The sequence below is a fragment of the Musca autumnalis genome, unplaced genomic scaffold (genome assembly GCF_047663935.1).
Source record: "Musca autumnalis isolate F117 unplaced genomic scaffold, ASM4766393v1 scaffold_1, whole genome shotgun sequence".
Classification (NCBI taxonomy): Eukaryota; Metazoa; Arthropoda; class Insecta; order Diptera; family Muscidae; genus Musca; species Musca autumnalis.
In genome coordinates, this window is record NW_027411644.1 from 281,522,552 (window position 1) to 281,542,088 (window position 19,537).

At 38.7% G+C, this 19,537-nt stretch overlaps 1 protein-coding gene across 16 annotated transcripts in view; it reads left to right on the plus strand.

Moving 5' to 3' along the window:
* The first annotated feature begins 2,824 nt into the window (after positions 1-2,824).
* LOC141389607 (uncharacterized) overlaps positions 2,825-19,537 on the plus strand; it is a 58,912-nt gene continuing 42,199 nt past the window's right edge. For 9 of the 16 annotated variants that reach the window (XR_012409122.1, XR_012409124.1, XR_012409123.1 and 6 more), the window contains exons 1-2: positions 2,825-2,902; positions 2,966-3,258. Coding sequence is in view for 10 of the 16 variants with exons in the window: in XM_073961390.1 (XP_073817491.1) it covers positions 2,898-2,902; positions 2,966-3,258 (298 nt within the window). In the remaining 6 variants the exon portion in view is untranslated. Of the gene's footprint in view, positions 2,903-2,965; positions 3,259-3,370; positions 3,466-3,599; positions 3,781-3,837; positions 3,909-4,780; positions 5,039-19,537 lie in introns of those variants that run through there. The other 7 variants (XM_073961383.1, XM_073961386.1, XM_073961382.1 and 4 more) reach the window with 7 other exon arrangements.

The window sequence follows — 19,537 nt, forward strand, 5'->3', positions numbered from 1 at the left end:
TATGGCCTCTTTGATAGGTCCTAAAATTGTTTAAAAAATCCACGTCTTGTGGCCTCTTTTATAGCTCCTAAAATTGTTTAAAAAATCCACGTCTTGTGGCCTCTTTGAGAGTTCCTAAAATTGTTTAAAAAATCCACGTCTTGGGGCCTCTTTGAGAGGTCCTAAAATTGTTTAAAAGATCCACGTCTTATGGCCTCTTTGATAGGTCCTAAAATTCTTTAAAAAATCCACGTCTTGTGGCCTCTTTGATAGCTCCTAAAATTGTTTAAAAAATCCACGTCTTGGGGCCTCTTTGATAGGTCCTAAAATTCTTTAAAAAATCCACGTCTTGTGGCCTCTTTGATAGCTCCTAAAATTGTTTAAAAAATCCACGTCTTGTGGCCTCTTTGATAGCTCCTAAAATTGTTTAAAAAATCCACGTCTTGTGGCCTCTTTGATAGCTCCTAAAATTGTTTAAAAAATCCACGTCTTGTGGCCTCTTTGATAGCTCCTAAAATTGTTTAAAAAATCCACGTCTTGTGGCCTCTTTGATAGCTCCTAAAATTGTTTAAAAAATCCACGTCTTGTGGCCTCTTTGATAGCTCCTAAAATTGTTTAAAAAATCCACGTCTTGTGGCCTCTTTGATAGCTCCTAAAATTGTTTAAAAAATCCACGTCTTGTGGCCTCTTTGATAGCTCCTAAAATTGTTTAAAAAATCCACGTCTTGTGGCCTCTTTGATAGCTCCTAAAATTGTTTAAAAAATCCACGTCTTGTGGCCTCTTTGATAGCTCCTAAAATTCTTTAAAAAATCCACGTCTTGTGGCCTCTTTGATAGCTCCTAAAATTGTTTAAAAAATCCACGTCTTGTGGCCTCTTTTATAGCTCCTAAAATTGTTTAAAAAATCCACGTCTTGTGGCCTCTTTGATAGCTCCTAAAATTGTTTAAAAAATCCACGTCTTGTGGCCTCTTTGATAGCTCCTAAAATTGTTTAAAAAATCCACGTCTTGTGGCCTCTTTGATAGCTCCTAAAATTGTTTAAAAAATCCACGTCTTGTGGCCTCTTTGATAGCTCCTAAAATTGTTTAAAAAATCCACGTCTTGTGGCCTCTTTTATAGCTCCTAAAATTGTTTAAAAAATCCACGTCTTGTGGCCTCTTTGATAGCTCCTAAAATTGTTTAAAAAATCCACGTCTTGTGGCCTCTTTGATAGCTCCTAAAATTGTTTAAAAAATCCACGTTTTTTGGCCTCTTTAATGGGTCCTAAACATGGTGTAAGAAAGAAGGTGATACAGTAATAGCAACCTATGTCTTCATTTGCTGTCAAAACATATTTTTAATCAAAAATAAATAACAAATATTTCGCTTCTATAAAAAATATCTGTGTACAACATCTTTGTTTAAGCTTCGCGAATCATATTTTAACGTTTTCTTCTAACTTTTGTGGATATTTCGCAAAAAAAAATTGACAGCAAATGAAGACTACAACCTAACGTCAACTATTGGATCACCTTGTTAAATTCGCCTTGGTCCTAAAATTGTTTAAAAAATCCAAGTCTTGTAGCCTCTTTGATAGCTCCTAAAATTATTTAAAAATCCACGTTTTGTGGCCTCTTTGATAGGTCCTAAAATTGTTTAAAAAATCCACGTCTTGTGGCCTCTTTGATAGCTCCTAAAATTGTCTAAAAAATACACGTTTTGTGGCCTCTTTAATGGGTCCTAAAATTGTTTATAAAAAAAACACGTCTTGTGGCCTCTTTGATGGGTCCTAAAATTGTTTAAAAAATCCACGTTTTGTGGCCTCTTTAATGGGTCCTAAAATTGTTTAAAAAATCCACGTGTTGTGGCCTCTTTAATGGGTCCTAAATTTTTTTAAAAAATCCACGTTTTGTGGCCTCTTTAATGGGTCCTAAAATTGTTTAAAAATCCATTTTTGTGGCCTCTTTAATGGGTCCTAAAATTGTTTAAAAAATCCATGTTTTTTGGCCTCTTTAATGGGTCCTAAAATTGTTGAAAAAATCCATGTTTTTTGGCCTCTTTAATGGGTCCTAAAATTGTTTAAAAAATCCACGTTTTGTGGCCTCTTTAATGAGTCCTAAAATTGTTTAAAAAATCCACGTTTTGTGGCCTCTTTAATGGGTCCTAAAATTGTTTAAAAATCCATTTTTGTGGCCTCTTTAATGGGTCCTAAAATTGTTTAAAAAATCCATGTTTTTTGGCCTCTTTAATGGGTCCTAAAATTGTTGAAAAAATCCATGTTTTTTGGCCTCTTTAATGGGTCCTAAAATTGTTTAAAAAATCCACGTTTTGTGGCCTCTTTAATGAGTCCTAAAATTGTTTAAAAAATCCACGTTTTGTGGCCTCTTTAATGGGTCCTAAAATTGTTTAAAAATCCATTTTTGTGGCCTCTTTAATGGGTCCTAAAATTGTTTAAAAAATCCATGTTTTTTGGCCTCTTTAATGGGTCCTAAAATTGTTGAAAAAATCCATGTTTTTTGGCCTCTTTAATGGGTCCTAAAATTGTTTAAAAAATCCACGTTTTGTGGCCTCTTTAATGAGTCCTAAAATTGTTTAAAAAATCCACGTTTTGTGGTCTCTTTAATGGGTCCTAAAATTGTTTAAAAAATCCATGTTTTTTGGCCTCTTTAATGGGTCCTAAAATTGTTTAAAAAATGCTCGATTTGTGGCCTCTTTGACAGGTCCTAAAATTGTTTAAAAAATCCACATTTTGTGCCCTCATTGATAGGTCCTAAAATTGATTAAAAATCCACGTTTTGTGGAACAGACCCTATTAAGAAAACATGAATTTGTTTATTTGTTTTTAATATATATTTCTCTCAGTGCAAAAGACTTGTCAAAGTAGAGTTTGAATTTGTTTTGCTCTTTTTGTTCTTATTTTATTTAATTTCTGTTCGGATATGAGGTAAGCAAGATTTTCCAACTGGTTTTCACTCTAATTTCTAGCAATCTAATATAATTTGAACAGCACCGTCAAATCCCTCCTTGATGCTCTTCTCTGGGATATTTACGGTCGCCAGAGACGTTCGAAAAAGCGAAGAAAATATCGTCGTCATACAAATTTTCATCACCCATTGCGTTCCATTGCATTTTTACAAAATGACCTACGAAAATTGCGCGATATGAAAGTAATGCTCCAAGATGAAATACGCTTAATGTCAAGCTTTTTACAACAGGCCTTGGCGGAACGTGAACAACAACGTTGGCAACAATGGCGATTGTGCGATTCTCTAAATGCGTTATTACACCACCTAGTACAGGGTAAGTACAAAAGTGATGCCACTACGTCGAAGTTAGTTATGGCGCAAACGCATTACAAATGTCAACCGATGACAGGTGATAACTGTCAAGTACAAAGCTACACTGGCAGATTTCGTTAGTAGACCACCATACAAATTTTCATTCAGTCGTCGTGGACCTTTGAAACGTTAAGCAGTTACAACTCCCAACACACAACAGCGTTTTAGGGTAACTTAGCAAATTCCTCTAAGCAAACAGTTAACCAACCACCAAAGCAACAGCAACAACACTTGAACATGGCTTTTTTTGTCTTTGAGAAAATTTTTTATCCTTGAAAAAAATCTTTTCTTCTTTTTCAAAGTGATGTGAAATACTGTGAAAATTGTGTGCCTTTGAAAACTCGAAAGTTTTTTTCGTTTAAAGAAAAGGAAATTTTGGAAAGCTAGACAAAGTGGCCTAATTGTGTTGGCATTTAAAATTCTGCAAAACCCCCTTGGGTTGTGGCAACTGCGAACGCAGTGAAAAAACCAATCGATATGAAAAGTGCGTGTGAAAAATAATTATTTCGAGATGAAAAATTAATAAAATTTTGTTTTATAGCAGAAAAAATGCAAGCCCTTGTGTTAGATGTGTGTTATATAAAGAAAATTTGAAGCAACTAGCAAACATATGTATGTAAATGTACATAGTATAGTCAGGCATACATACATACATAGTATGTATGTATGTCTGTATGTAATACAATGTTCTGAAATTTGTATCAATGTCCAGTTGTATGAGTGCGTGTCCATGTTTGTGTGTCTTTGTTAGAATGAGTAGTGAAATGCATTTTCTTAATAAACTACTACCACCACTACAACACATGCTACTACCAACAACTCAAAATCAATGAAAAAGAACCAACCAACTAACCATCTATCTAACCAACCAACCGAACAACTATCCACCAATCCATCTGTCTGTCTAACCAAACACATTGGATCCATTAAAAAGGGTCAAGGTTGGCACTTGCACAAAAATAACGCAAACACGCTAACTAAACAAGCTCTGAAAAAAACCCTATGAAAATAATGATAATGTATAAAATATGTATGTAATATAGTTAGATATGCGTGGACATGTGTGTGTGTGTGTGTTTGCTTGTGTGTGATGATTGCTGGCAGCCTGAATGCCTGTACACTTCCGTCAAATCGGTGAAAAATGAGTGCAATAAAACACAAACCCTCCATCCATCTAACCAGAAAAAAAGAATAATATAAAAGATAATTATGTCTACAATGCGTATACGCCACTTGAAACCAAAGCCCACGTCGTGTTAAAGTGTAGCCAACAACACACATGAAGACAACATACACCGACACCCTCACCCACCTTCACACATCTAAAAAATTAAAACAACCAACCACTAATCCAAACTAACAAACCTGTTTAACCAACAAATTTTTAATATTTTCTTTTTGTTTTAAAATCCTCTGCTCTGCTCTCTCTCTTTTCTACAACAACTAAAACGCAAATAACAAAATAAACAAATGTAACACAACAGTGCATTAATGTTAATCTCAACAACTACAACAATAACAACAACAGCAACAAAATGTAAAGAGGCAAATTCCTCCACACTCTCCGCTTAACAATAACAGGAAGAGAGAACACAAAACAAGCAACACCCACACACTCTTTACCGGAAACGGGCATTGGTGGTGTTGTTGTTTTACATCAGTAATTACAAAAAAAAAACAAAAGCTCAGCTTAGTTTAAGACGACTAGACTCGTCCATAAAAATAATCCCGGTGGAACATGGGTAAATATAAAACAATCGTTACTATTTTCCCCACCTCAGTTTTCTTCGCCTATCTCCTTTCATTTTAACTAAGACACAATCGCTGCACCTTCTTCAGACAACCAATTTCATACGATCAAACAACCAGACTCTCTCTCTCTCTTTCATTTCAAGGATTCATAAACAAATTCCTCCAAGTCATGTTCTACTTATTTCAATATACGTTGACTTCATTGCTGCTCTCACTCTCATAGAAAAATGCATACACCCAAAGGATAATCATAAGAATCACCCAAAAAAAGCGAAAACATCTCATTGACATTTGGCAAATTCCTTCCCTATCAGTCGCATCCTCTATCAATCACGTTGTCAGTTTCTCATAACAGTTTTGTTTTCAAGGTCAAGTATCATATCAGATGACCGAAATATTCGAGCCCATCATCGACCAGTGCCACTGTGGTGCAATGGTATACCCACCCGCCATGCACGCCGAATGCCTGGGTTCGATTCCCTGGCTAGGCAACATTAAATTCTCAAAATACCCTTCAGCGTAATGTTTGGCAACATTTTCTGTGTATCTTAGCCATGTTAAACTTTCCTACAAGTGGTGTCTTAGAACACGCCGTTCGGACTAGGCGATAAACAGTAGGTTCCATATCATTGAACTAATATGAATCGGGTTGCACTCAGTGATATGAGAGAAGACACCATTGTTGCTTCTGGGCTGTTTGTGGAACAATTATATATTATCGTCGACCATTCATTTGCAAACCCACGGCAGCGGGTTCTTTCGTACCGGATTGACCCGGAACTACACAACATCATGGCTCCGGCCAGCGGCTGTCACCTCAATGTGCATATGTTTGCATTTGTTTCGTTTTTCTGTGTTGGAAGCAGCATATCCCGGAATGCCTGCCGCGAATTCTTTTGGTCCGTGCTGGGACGGAAGAAAACCCAGGACCAATATATTTGTGCTTGGTTTGTTACATCCGCATCTTCACCCACATCCAGCCTTCAGTGAGATGCAATAGATGTCAGTAGTGGGTGCATCTAAGGTGTTGGTCTGGACTTGTCCACGTGAGGGACTACGACAGGGACTATGTTGCTGCATACTGCGTGAATACAGTTCCCAGTGAGTCGTCATCGGATTACAAAACTCCCTCGTCGTCTGATTATGAGACTCGCCCGCAGTACCTTCGACAACAACCGCACATGCAGCCATTAAAACCAGCCGTTGTTGTCCCAATCCCGGAAAATGCATCCTTTCTGCAATTTAATTGCAACGGACTCCGAGGTAAGATCGAGAAAATAGTAGATTTCATGAGTCGGAGGAATATCAAGGTCGCTGCGGTGCAAGAAACCAAACTCAACAACAACTGTAGCTTACAACGTTGTGATGGTTACAACGTGTTTAGGAAGGATCGCCGGCCGATAGCCCTAGTTGCTAGTGTTTTTTTATAATGTTTTATTATGATTTTTAATTGTAATAAATATTTCGAAAATAAATAAAATAAAGTAGGAAGGATCGCTCAAGAAGTGGAGGTGGGGGATTAGCTTTCCTATTGCACTTGTCTGTCCAATACAGACCTATCTCGCTTGAGCCTGTATCTAATGACCCGTACATGGAATGTATGGGGGTAGCAGTAGAGCTGGCAAACTATCGATATCGGCCCCATTCGATTTTTTCGATATTTCCGTTTCAAAAAATCGATAAAATCGATACTATCGTGGAATTGCCACCCCTATTTATTTACAATCCAAAATGGCCAACAAACATGTTTTGTTAACATTTCGTATGTCATTGAAGTATCTTCTAAAACTCAATTTTAAACGTCGGTACTTTAAGTTTGCTTGGTCTCGAGGTGGAGTTTAAAGAGAATTGTTCCAGTCCAATTTGACGAAATCATTTTGTTACTGACTGGTCGGTGGAGTGTCGAGATGAGTTTAGCAATTATACCCACCATATTATGGTGGAGGGTATAAAAATAGAGAAAGTGTTTTAATACGAAACAAAATAATCATTTGAATTAAATTCCTCTAGGTCATAAAGCCCTTCTGCAGTATGCCAGTAATTGCCAAACCCGAACGCAAGATCCAAGATGCAATTGGCTGGTGCCAAAATCATTGAAGTTGGTGACACTCCCAGGGATCATGCTTTGTTTAATGGTGCCCAAAAACTCTTTGGAATGATTATTATCATCGGTCAAGCCATTGTTTATGTCATGACTGGCATGTATGGTGATCCATCTGAAATAGGTGTTGTTGTTTGTTGATCATCATCCAATCATTTGCCGCCGGTTTGATTGTGCTGTTTTTGGACAAATTGTTGCAACATTTGCGAAACCTTTTTGTGTACAGAATTTAGTACATCGTCTATTTGTGAGAGGACCTTCCACAAAAAAGGTGCTGTTATTGCCTTGGCCAACGTAACGAAAAGGTTCGTATTTTGCGTGATGCCATCAAAACATGCCCAACTTTGTCTTCGTCATCTACTTCCAGGGTTTCCGTGTTGGTTTACTCATCAAATCTGACCGTATTTGCGGTCAATACAGCAGCTACCCCATCAAACTAACTTCTTCATCAACCTCCTAGGTGTTTGGGCAAATGTTGGCCACATCTTAACCGATCCCATCCATGCCATTTACTTTAAGCTTTTAAAAAGCTTTATGAAATCTTTTTATTCGCTTACACAAAAAGGTTACAGGTAGAATCGATCGCGTCTGTTACATGGTGGAATAAGAAGGTGTTACATGAAATCATACCAAACGTCAAATTTGCTCACAATAATGAATTACTGTGATTTGTTGTTTTCATTTAGTATGTGCTTTTATTCACAATAATGCATTTTGACAACTGGTATGAAGATCAGCTGTTTTTGCCGCTGTACCTGTATAATTGTGCCATGGTCTGTTAACAATTTGCTGGCTATTAGCTTCGTTCCAGTACTTTTTTAATGGTAAAATGTTCAAAAGAGAAAACTGCCAAAAATGAGTCCAACACACACATTTTTTCAAAATGTACGGGAACGGAAAAATGACAGAAACGTCAAAAAATCTGGAACAAATGTCAAAGTCGGCATGTCAGCCAATCGGAAGGCGCCAAACATGTTGTACATTTTTGCTCGCTCAAATTTGTCGTGTAAAAAGTTTCTAAAGAGAAAGCTATTCAGCGCCATGTTTGTTCAAAGAGAAGTGAACATTTTGCAACTTTTTTGGTGTACGGGAACGCATATCGAGTAAAAATGTGCTAAATGTGTAGAAACTTTTTAGTTCTGGAACGAAGCTATTGTTTTACGAGTGTTCTTTAGTGATGCCATGGTTTTCGATAGTATCGATATAAAAAACTATTCATCGATATTGGCCTAAAAAATTAAGTATCGATACTATCGATATTTCCATCGATGGTTTGCCAGCTCTAGGTAGCAGTCAGGTGTGGAACTGCCGAGATAGAGTTGCTGAACGTACGATCCCGCTTTTGGAAGGTCATACTGGGGGACTTTAATGCGCATCATGAGATATGGCTTTCGGCCCTCGGAAACAACCAGAGGGGTACAGCGCTGGCTGAGCACATTGATAGCTCTATGTATTGCACGGCCAATGAAGACTCTACTACCAGAATTAGAGAAGGGAGTCTCAATTCGCCAGACATAACCATCGTGTCACCTGGTCTGAATGTGGTTACCTGGCAACCAGTCATTTCCCTTGGTTCAGACCATATCCCCATAATTGTCTCCATTAGCAGACCACCCGATTTCATTACCTCTGAACGCCGCACATTCGTCAATCATATGAAAGCTGATTGGCCGAGTTTCAGAGAGTTCAACAATCACCGCTTCAGAGAACTGCCAAATCCTTCTGATGTTCGGCAAGCGGAAAGGACGTTCCGAGACATCATCACCAAACTTCGCAGCAGAGGCGACGGGATTAGCAAATGAGTGTGATGAGCTTCTTCGAACCAACCCCAATGACACCAGAGTCAGGGAGCTGACACTGGAAGTTAACAGGCTGGTCGGCGAGTATAAGCGGAAAAAGTGGTTAAATTATCTAAAGAGTTGCAACATTGGAGCCGGTATAGGTGAATTGTGGGCAACGGTTAAGTCACTCTCGAACCCTGGAAGAAGGGAAGATAGGACCTCAGTCACGTTTGGCGACGTTACGTTGACTGACACGAAGAGGTGCGCAAGTTACTTCAATCGACAGTTTGTCGAGCACCCCGAGAGTGACAGGGGGAAGAGAAGAGTACTACGTCGCATCAGATCTCTTCCTGCCGATGAGGAACCACCACAGTAATGCTGAAGCAGCTGGATGAGCCTGGAGTGGAGTATCTCACTAAAGTTCTCAACTTGTCTGGAAAATGGGCAGGGTGGACCCACTATGAAAGCCCGGCAAGGATCCCAGCAAAAGTGAATCGTACACGGCGATTTCGCTTTTGTCGCCCGTAGCAAAGACCCTTGAGGCCTTAGTCCTCCCCAGTATCAGAAATAGCTATCAAGTTGCCGATCATCAGCATGGATTCCGTAAGCAGCTCAGCACCACAACAGCGCAGCACATATATTTGTCAAGGACTCAACCAGAGACAGCCGTGTGATAGAACAGTGATGGTGGCGCTTGACTTATCAAAAGCCTTTGATACAGTCAGGCACTCCACGCTGTTTGAGGACATTGAGCAGACAACCCTCCGGCCCATCTTGAAACGTTGGATAGTCAATTATATGTGTGGACGCCAGTCGTAGTCGAAGTCCAAACCCCGTAGAGTGAAACAGGGAGTTCCCAAAGGTGAGGTGATATCTCCGGAACTGTTTAACCTCTACCTCTCCTGTATTCCGCCCCCTCCAGACGGCATCGAGATCGTAACGTATGCGGATGATTGCAAGATCATGGCGTCAGGTACCTATCCTGATGACATCTGTGAGAGACTGAACCACTATTTACCACCTTTTTCCATTCGAGGAATATGCAGATTTCCGCCCCAAAATCAACAGCCATTCTGTTCACCACATGGACACGCAGTTTGGAAGAGAATAGAATGTCGTGGTCGACGGTAGCATAATTCCGACCACAAACTGCCCCAACATTTTAGGGTTCACATTCGACACTACTTTCATGTTGTGCGCGCACGCCCCAGCTATCTGAGACAAACTGAAAAGCAGGAACAAGGTCCTCATGTCCCTAGCCGGCAGCACTTGGGGTGCAGATAAAGAAACCTTGTTGACCACATATAACGCGATAGGTCGGTCTGTACTTGCTTCTCGGAATTCTTTTGAACGTATAGGGCTGTAGCAGAATTTAAATATATAAAAATATGGTAAGGGTCTATTTGCTTATCTCAGTATTCTCCAGAATTAGCCGTAAGGTGACAATTTAGTCAACTGTGCATTATCCTGATTTACTATAGTCTTAGTCTTGTACTCACTATAGTCTTCAACTGTTCACACATTATGCTAGATAATATTTCATATGCTATGGCTAGGAGACTTATGGACCTGCAATTTCAAGCATACAGGCGTACCACCTCTTTTTTGTGGACGAAATATAGGATTTTAAACTTTTAATCATCCTCCTTCCGAAATCACTATCGGGCTAAACGTGTTGTTACTGATTGAAGAATATCCTTATATGACACATTCTTCTCCTCGGCAGTAGCATAACTCCTGGTCGGATCATGTCTTCCTTGGTAAGGGGCCACCGCCTTGTAGTATGTGTAGAGTATTTTGCCGTTGCATCAGTTCGTGCTTTATTCCCTACGTACAATTGTGAACTTTTGTTGCATCAATACACTTATCCGACTATATGCTTGCGTCTTCAATCGATTTTAACTTTTAGATATTCAATGAGTGCCTGGTGACGTCCACGTGGCTTATAGTCCTACTAACTATCATGTCATGCCATACTCTCTGCCTTATGACCACAGGACGTGCATATACTTTGTCACGATCTTAAATTTGTCTCATTGAAATAAAATTTAGAGACCCCATGTATGTTACGATCTAATCCGTTTCAGAAAATTTGGAGTATAATCTAGCCATGTCCGTCTGTTTGGTTTAAACATTTTTGATTAAGTGCAGTTTAAGGGCTATTCGAGTATAGTTTTGAGCTCTACGGGGCCAACTAAAATAGATTATGGTCACGATAACTGTGGAAAGTAGTAACTCCCAAACTTAGATCAATTTTCAATGTCAACAATAACGGTTCAACACTCTTGCTCTAAAATCCACTTTCAGACCGCTTCTCGCGTTGGGGAAGTCAGCACTTCCTCAGTAAGCTATTATGTATGAACTATCTAGAGTAATGTATATGGTAATGAGGTACAATTTCCTAATAATGCATTGGTAATGATGCAACTCCGGTACAAGAGTGCAGTTAAGGCCAGGTTTTAATCGTGTATAATCTTTGTATTCTCTGTTACAAGCCTATTATTTTATTCTGTAGTATTCCCTTGATAAAGGCTCGCAATGTGGAAAGCCCACCCAAGTACTGTTTTTGCAATATATGTATGAAGTGTAGCGATGTTGATTGGATCTGTCAGTGTAATAATACCAACCCCACAAACGCACAGTGGATCCACCCATTGGTCAAAAATAAAAAAATTAATGTCAAAATTTTGGTACAACATCTGGCAACTCTGACAGCTATGACATGGACCTTTTTAAAAAAATATTAGTTTTTGTTTCGAATGCAATCTTCTGACTTTGACTAATATTTTGTTGTTGTGAGTACAACCTATATTTTAATTGAAGGAAATATATTCAAAATATCGCGAAACTAATACGTATAGCAAAATATTATAGTGGATTTTGAAGGAGGAGATAATAGCTTAATTTTCATTCAAAAATAGTGTTTTAGCGTGTTGTGGAATTCTAGTTAGCTGCAGTATCTTAGTGTATTTTGTAATGCCAATTCGGTCATATACTTAAATTTCATCTAAGGTTTTAGTCATGATGTTCACCAGTGCCCACCTCGGGAATAATTTTCGAAAGTAGTTCATGGGGTGGGTGGCGTAGGGGATGTAAGATACCAAGGAACGGTCCTGGTCGGTTTTAACATGGCAAAGCCCAGGATTTATCTTGGTCCCTCTTTCATCTCAAGTGGACACTGACCTCACCGTGGTGTCACCTGGGGAACTACCTTTAACACCAGTTAAAGGTAGTGAGCTAACATGTGCCGCGCATTCACCCATAAGTACGTTAAAAACTTGGGCGTCGGGTTAGTAACCCTCCCCTAGAAAAAAACAGCCTACTATGAAAAAACGAAAGAAAAGAAAAACAAACACCTTTAAAGTTGACGAACCCCGCAAACGTTTTAAGGACCATGGTCTGCGAATTTGCACCTGGAATGTTCGCACTCTTTATAGAGAAGGTGCAGTCTTCGCATTGGCAGACGTACTTGAAAAGTACAAGGCCGATATTACTGCCATACAGGAAATACGATGGATTGGGAAAGGCGTCACAACAACACCTAAAGGTTACGCACTGTATTATAGCTGCCATGACGTAAAGCATGAGTTTGGTTGCGGATTCGTAGTTAGTCGGAGGCTAAAACATCTGGTATGCAGCTTCACCCCAGTGAATAAAAGACTTGCTGCAATTCGAATAAAAGCTAAACTCTTCAACATCAGCTTTATTTGCGCTCATGCTCTCACTGAAGAAAAGGACGAACAGACCAAAGATATATTTTACGAGCGCTTAGAAGAAATATATGTCCGTTGCCCTGCCCATGACATTAAAATCATTCTAGGCGAAATTCAGTCTCCACAGTGATCTGACAACGTTATGAGGCTGATAGACTTTGCAGCTGCAAGAAACATGGTAGTTACCAGTACCAGATTTAATCATCTCGATATTCATAAGGGAACCTGGCTGTCTCCAGATCAAAGAACAAGTAATCAAATAAATCATGTTGTGATAGATAGAAGACATTCATCGAGCGTAATTGATTCGGGCCACTACCTGTTGCAGCAAAGGTATGTACACGTCTAAACGTTGCAAATAAAGCACGAACAGACACAACGCGGAAGTTGGACAGCGATATGCTGCAAACACAACAGATAGCCACAGCAGCCGATAACTTAACAACACAATGGCAAAATATTGCCCACTCCATGCTATCAGCCGCAAAATCCATACTTGGATACCAGAGACCCCCACAAAGGAATTCATGGTATGACCAGGCGTGTCGTGCTGCTACCGAAGAGAAAAATGCGGCATATAGAGCTACTTTACAATCAGTAGCAACGCGTAGCGCACGAGAGAGATATCGGGAGAAAAGGAGAGAAGAGAAACGTCTTTTTCGCAAGAAAAAGAGAGAAATTGAAAAGCGGGAGTGTGAAAAAATCGAGATGTACAGGAGCCAGAATAAAGTCCGACAATTCTACCAAAGAGTGAAACATAAAACAGATGGCTTTGGTACAGGCACATCCTTCTGTAGAGACCAGCAAGGTAATCTGGTAACAGATGCAGATAGCGTGCTCAGGATATGGAAGGAATATTTTTCCTATCTGCTGGTATCCAATAGCAGCGAAGACGATGATACCACAGATCCAACCCAAGAAGATGGTATAGAATGTATACCACCCGGCCAAAATGAGGTAAAAACAGCAATCAACCGGCTGAAGAATAATAAAGCAGCAGGAGCCGATGGCCTACCAGCCGAGCTGTTTAAAACCGGAGGCGACGCGCTGATAAGGTGTATGCATCAGCAGGAAGAACGCGTTCTCTACGATTGGAACCTGAGCATCCTGTGTTTCGTCCACAAGAAAGGAGATAAGAACGTATCCTCCAACTATAGGGGCATAAGTCTTCTCCCTATTGACTATAAGATAGTGTCAGGAATATTGTGCGAACGACTAAAGCCAATGGTCAACGAAATAATTGGACCATACCAATGTGGCAAGTCCACCATTGACCAGATATTTACCCCGCGGCACATCCTTGAGAAGACCCAAGAGATGCAGATCGACACATATCACCTTTTTGTCTATTATAAAGCAGCTTTCGACAGTCCCCTCCGATCAAAGGTATTCCATGCAATGTCTGAATTTTGTATACCCGCAAAGCTAATCCGGCTTTGTAAGATGACTTTAACTGACATTAGGTCATCAATTGGAAAGAACCTCTCCGAACAGTTCAGTACCAAAAGAGGTTTCAGACAAGGAGACAGCCTTTCGTGTGACCTATTCAACATTTTGCAGGAAAAGGTAATACGAGATGCAAATGTCAAAAGAAATGGCACAATTTACACAATTTAAAGGTTTCAGTTACTTCCTTTACTGATCGTCCTATGATGCCTATGTCATCAGCATAAGCAAGTAACATGTGACTATTGGTATAATTTTGAGGTAGTTAAAGACTTCGTCTACCTCGGCACTGCCATAAACACAACAAACACCAACAGTTGTGAAATAAGAAGAAGAATTGTATTGGCCAACAGATGTTACTTTGGTTTAAGTAAGCAGTTTAAAAACAAAGCCACATCTCGTCAACCAAAAATAACGCTCTACAAAACACTGATACTACCTGTGCTAATGTATGGCTCCAAAGCATTGGTACTTGCACAAGCAGATAAGGCAGTGCTTGGTGTGTTTGAGAGGAAAATTCTTCCAAAGATCTACGGGCCGATTTGCGTTGACGGTGAATATCGACTTCGTATAAACCACGAGCTATATCAGCTATACAAAGACATGAATAGAAGTTAAACGTATCGAGATACAACGATTGCGTTGGCTAGGCCATATCATAAAAATGAACGATGATGAACCCGCTAAAAAGGCGTATAAATACACGCCACATGGCGGTGCACGCAGAATCGGGAGGCCTAAGCTTCGATGGAGTATACAAGTGGATGAAGAAATGAAAAGGCGCGGTATTCCAAAAAGCGAAGTGAAAAACAGAGAGAATTGGAGATCTTTTCTTAGTTCGGTCTATGGAACAAATGTTCTGTAATGGGCCGGCTAAGTAAGTAAGTTCATGGGTTTAAGATTATTCAGTATTAACAAGAGCTGCCATCTAGTACCAGACTATAAATGGAGGGCCGCTGACTAAAGCTGTCCTATAATAGGGTTTCTATGGATATATTAGCGTATAACTCTGTTATCTGACCACGTACATTAACATAATTGGTATCAGTGGCAAGATGAAGAAATCCTTTTCTAAATTTGTCTTACGTTGGCGGTACGTGCCTTCCAGGAAGAACACTCTAAGATCTATATTAAACATTTTACCAATTTACAGGATTTTATGTTGTTTTGGATATTGTTTTGTTTCCCCAAGCCTATTTTTGCATCATAAGATAATCGGGACCTTTGTTCATGCCATTTTGTATTAACAGCATAAAACAATTCATACCGCATACCCCTCCAGAGGGGAAAGGGCGGAGAATGTTACGCTCGTGGTTTCTTAAAACACTCTTCGCAGCAGCACAAAGCTGAAACCGGCGCATTGGCTTGATTTTTACACTGTAAATATTGTTGGCCACTTTCTCAAGTGGATCCACTGTGAATCGCCTAAAAATGTATCCTAGAAACCATATTTGGTCACCTATAAAAATGTTTTAATTTTCCTTTTAGGTTAGGGAGGTTCAGTCATAGTCTGCGGGTATGTAACTGTAAGCAAAAGTTAGTTATTGCTATTCGAGCACCTCCACTTCTGCTGTGATTCTTGCGACAATCAAAGCGTCAAAACTGTTTCGCATCTTGGAGTACATTAAATGCATAATTAGGGAATGCGATGATGATGACGATGTTGATTATTTTGGCAGTAATTGGCCGAAACCTTAGTGTTGTTTGTTTTCCGCTCTCTCCGGAGTCGAAACCCCCTTCTGGCCGAAACCTAAAACTATTAACTATTTCGATTAGCAAATGCAATTATTTTATTTGTTGTTGTCTTATTACCGTCAAGCTCATTATTTATAATATTTTTATTTAATTTAATAGGAAATGTATTATAGGAAATGTATTATAAAATGTCGTCTAGCACGTATCCGGCTGAGATTCGAACCTAGGTCTCACCAACCAAAAGATAGTGTTGTTGACTTTCTTATCGTTCTAAGCGAAGCTTTCGAACTGGAAGACATAACACAATTCATGAAGGAGAAATGCCTTTGGTTGTACATCTGAGTATCTAAATTCATAACAACTTGCTCCTGTCAATAATATTCCGAAAGAAACACTCAAATCGTATGACATTCCAAATCGTGTCGCAGCTTAGTTTTAAAAAAAATTTAATATCGACTGCGTAGCAGGTTGACTATACTCTACCCTTTGCTACACTACTGTTCGAAGGCTGTTCATATCGCCTACAGACATCAATGTTGCCGACATTGGTACACACTCAATAAAACGATACCTAACTCAATACCTCCATGGATTAAGGTCGACCCGGTTCATAACTTCTCCAGGGTGAAAATAGGTTACAATATTCCATGGCTCAGTATTCATTAAACGTCATTTGAAATCCATTAACTCCCCACCCATCAATTGGTGTCATTATTGCATTCTCTCCCTCTCATGCGGAATTATTCATTTTCAACTTTGAAAACACTCAGTTCAAAGGATTTTTGCTTCTGTCTACCTACCTACATACATACATACAAACAATATAATATGAATATAGCCTATAACCCTTTTTGCACAACATTGATGTTAGTGTGAATGACTCTGTGTGTGTGTTGGTGTGTCTAAATGTTTATGCACCCATTGCATTATCTCTTCTGTTCACAATAGTTACCTACATACATACATTTATAAGTATCTGTTCTGTCATCACTTCATGTCGGGCTTTTAACACAAATACACACATACATAGCCATGGATGGCTGGTTTGGGCCGTTTATTTCTCTATGAATGTATGTTTGTGTGGGTATCAAATGATTTAAATTGTAAGATTTTTTTTTGTATATCCATCTACATGCAATTTTAGCCTTGACCAAAATTTAAAGAAGTAAAACAACCAACAGCACACAGAGCGTACAACAGCAGAACTAAACGACAAAAACATAAAATAAATGGCAAATTAAAGTGAAAAGTCGGTCAAGACCGATTACGTGTTACGCTACAACTACAAAGCCAACAACACCAACTACTACTGTTGGGGATTAGATGAAATGCGGTTAACTCGCTTAAATATTCAAAGACATTTAGCAACACGAAGAGAATAGTAATTTCGAAATCTGTTATTAAAAATAAATGAGGGACGCAAATTAGAACACAATGGCGTATGGGTAATGTTAAATATTAATATAAACAATACGCCCATAAGAACGTGCTGAAGTTATTTAAATAAGAGCTGAAGGAAATTTTAAAGGGTACCAAAAGGTTTCACAGATTTGGATTTTTTAAACAATTTTAGAACCCATTAAAAAAGGCCACAAAACATGGATTTTTAGGAGCAGCTAAGGAGGCCACAAAACGTGGATTTTTAAACAATTTTAGGAGGCCATAAAACGTGAATTTTTTAAACAATTTTAGGAGCAGACAAGGAGGACACAAAACGTGGATTTTTTAAACAATTTTAGGACCCATCAAAGAGGCCACAAGACGTGGATTTTTTAAATAATTTTAGGACCCATCAAAGAGGCCACAAGACGTGGATTTTTTAAATAATTTTAGGACCCATCAAAGAGGCCACAAAACGTGGATTTTTTTAAATAATTTTAGGACCCATCAAAGAGGCCACAAGACGTGGATTTTTTAAATAATTTTAGGACCCATCAAAGAGGCCACAAGACGTGGATTTTTTAAATAATTTTAGGACCCATCAAAGAGGCCACAAGACGTGGATTTTTTAAATAATTTTAGGACCCATCAAAGAGGCCACAAAACGTGGATTTTTTAAACAATTTTAGGACCCATCAAAGAGGCCACAAGACGTGGATTTTTTAAATATTTTTAGGACCCATCAAAGAGGCCACAAGACGTGGATTTTTTAAATAATTTTAGGACCCATCAAAGAGGCCACAAGACGTGGATTTTTTAAATAATTTTAGGACCCATCAAAGAGGCCACAAAACGTGGGTTTTTTAAATAATTTTAGGACCCATCAAAGAGGCCACAAAACGTGGATTTTTTAAATAATTTTAGGACCCATCAAATAGGCCACAAGACGTGGATTTTTTAAATAATTTTAGGACCCATCAAAGAGGCCACAAGACGTGAATTTTTTAAATTATTTTAGGACCCATCAAAGAGGCCACAAGACTTGGATTTTCTAAATTATTTTAGGACCCATCAAAGACGCCACAAGACGTGGATTTTTTAAATAATTTTAGGACCCATCAAAGAGGCCACAAGACGTGGATTTTTTAAATAATTTTAGGACCCATCAAAGAGGCCACAAAACGTGGATTTTTTAAATAATTTTAGGACCCATCAAAGAGGCCACAAAACGTGGATTTTTTAAATAATTTTAGGACCCATCAAATAGGCCACAAGACGTGGATTTTTTAAATAATTTTAGGACCCATCAAAGAGGTCACAATACGTGGATTTTTTAAATAATTTTAGGACCCATCAAAGAGGCCACAAGACGTGAATTTTTTAAATTATTTTAGGACCCATCAAAGAGGCCACAAGACGTGGATTTTTTAAATTATTTTAGGACCCATCAAAGAGGCCACAAGACGTGGATTTTTTATATAATTTTAGGACCCATCAAAGAGGCTACAAGACGTGGATTTTTTAAATAATTTTAGGACCCATCAAAGAGGCTACAAGACGTGGATTTTTTAAATAATTTTAGGACCCATCAAAGAGGCCACAAGACGTGGATTTTTTAAATAATTTTAGGACCCATCAAAGAGGCCACAAGACGTGGATTTTTTAAATAGTTTTAGGACCCATCAAAGAGGCCACAAGACGTGGATTTTTTAAATAATTTTAGGACCCATCAAAGAGGCCACAAGACGTGGATTTTTTAAATAATTTTAGGACCCATTAAAGAGGCCACAAAACGTGGATTTTTTAAACAATTTTAGGACCCATTAAAGAGGCCACAAAACGTGGATTTTTTAAACAATTTTAGGACCCATTAAAGAGGCCACAAAACGTGGATTTTTTAAATAATTTTAGGACCCATCAAAGAGGCCACAAGACGTGGATTTTTTAAATAATTTTAGGACCCATCAAAGAGGCCACAAGACGTGGATTTTTTAAATAATTTTAGGACCCATCAAAGAGGCCACAAGACGTGGATTTTTTAAATAATTTTAGGACCCATCAAAGAGGCCACAAGACGTGGATTTTTTAAATAATTTTAGGACCCATCAAAGAGGCCACAAGACGTGGATTTTTTAAATAATTTTAGGACCCATCAAAGAGGCCACAAGACGTGGATTTTTTAAATAATTTTAGGACCCATGAAAGAAGCCACAAGACGTGGCTTTTTTAAACAATTTTAGGACCCATCAAATAGGCCACAAGACGTGAATTTTTTAAACAATTTTAGGACCCATCAAATAGGCCACAAGACGTGGATTTTTTAAATAATTTTAGGAACCATCAAAGAGGCCACAAGACGTGGATTTTTTAAAA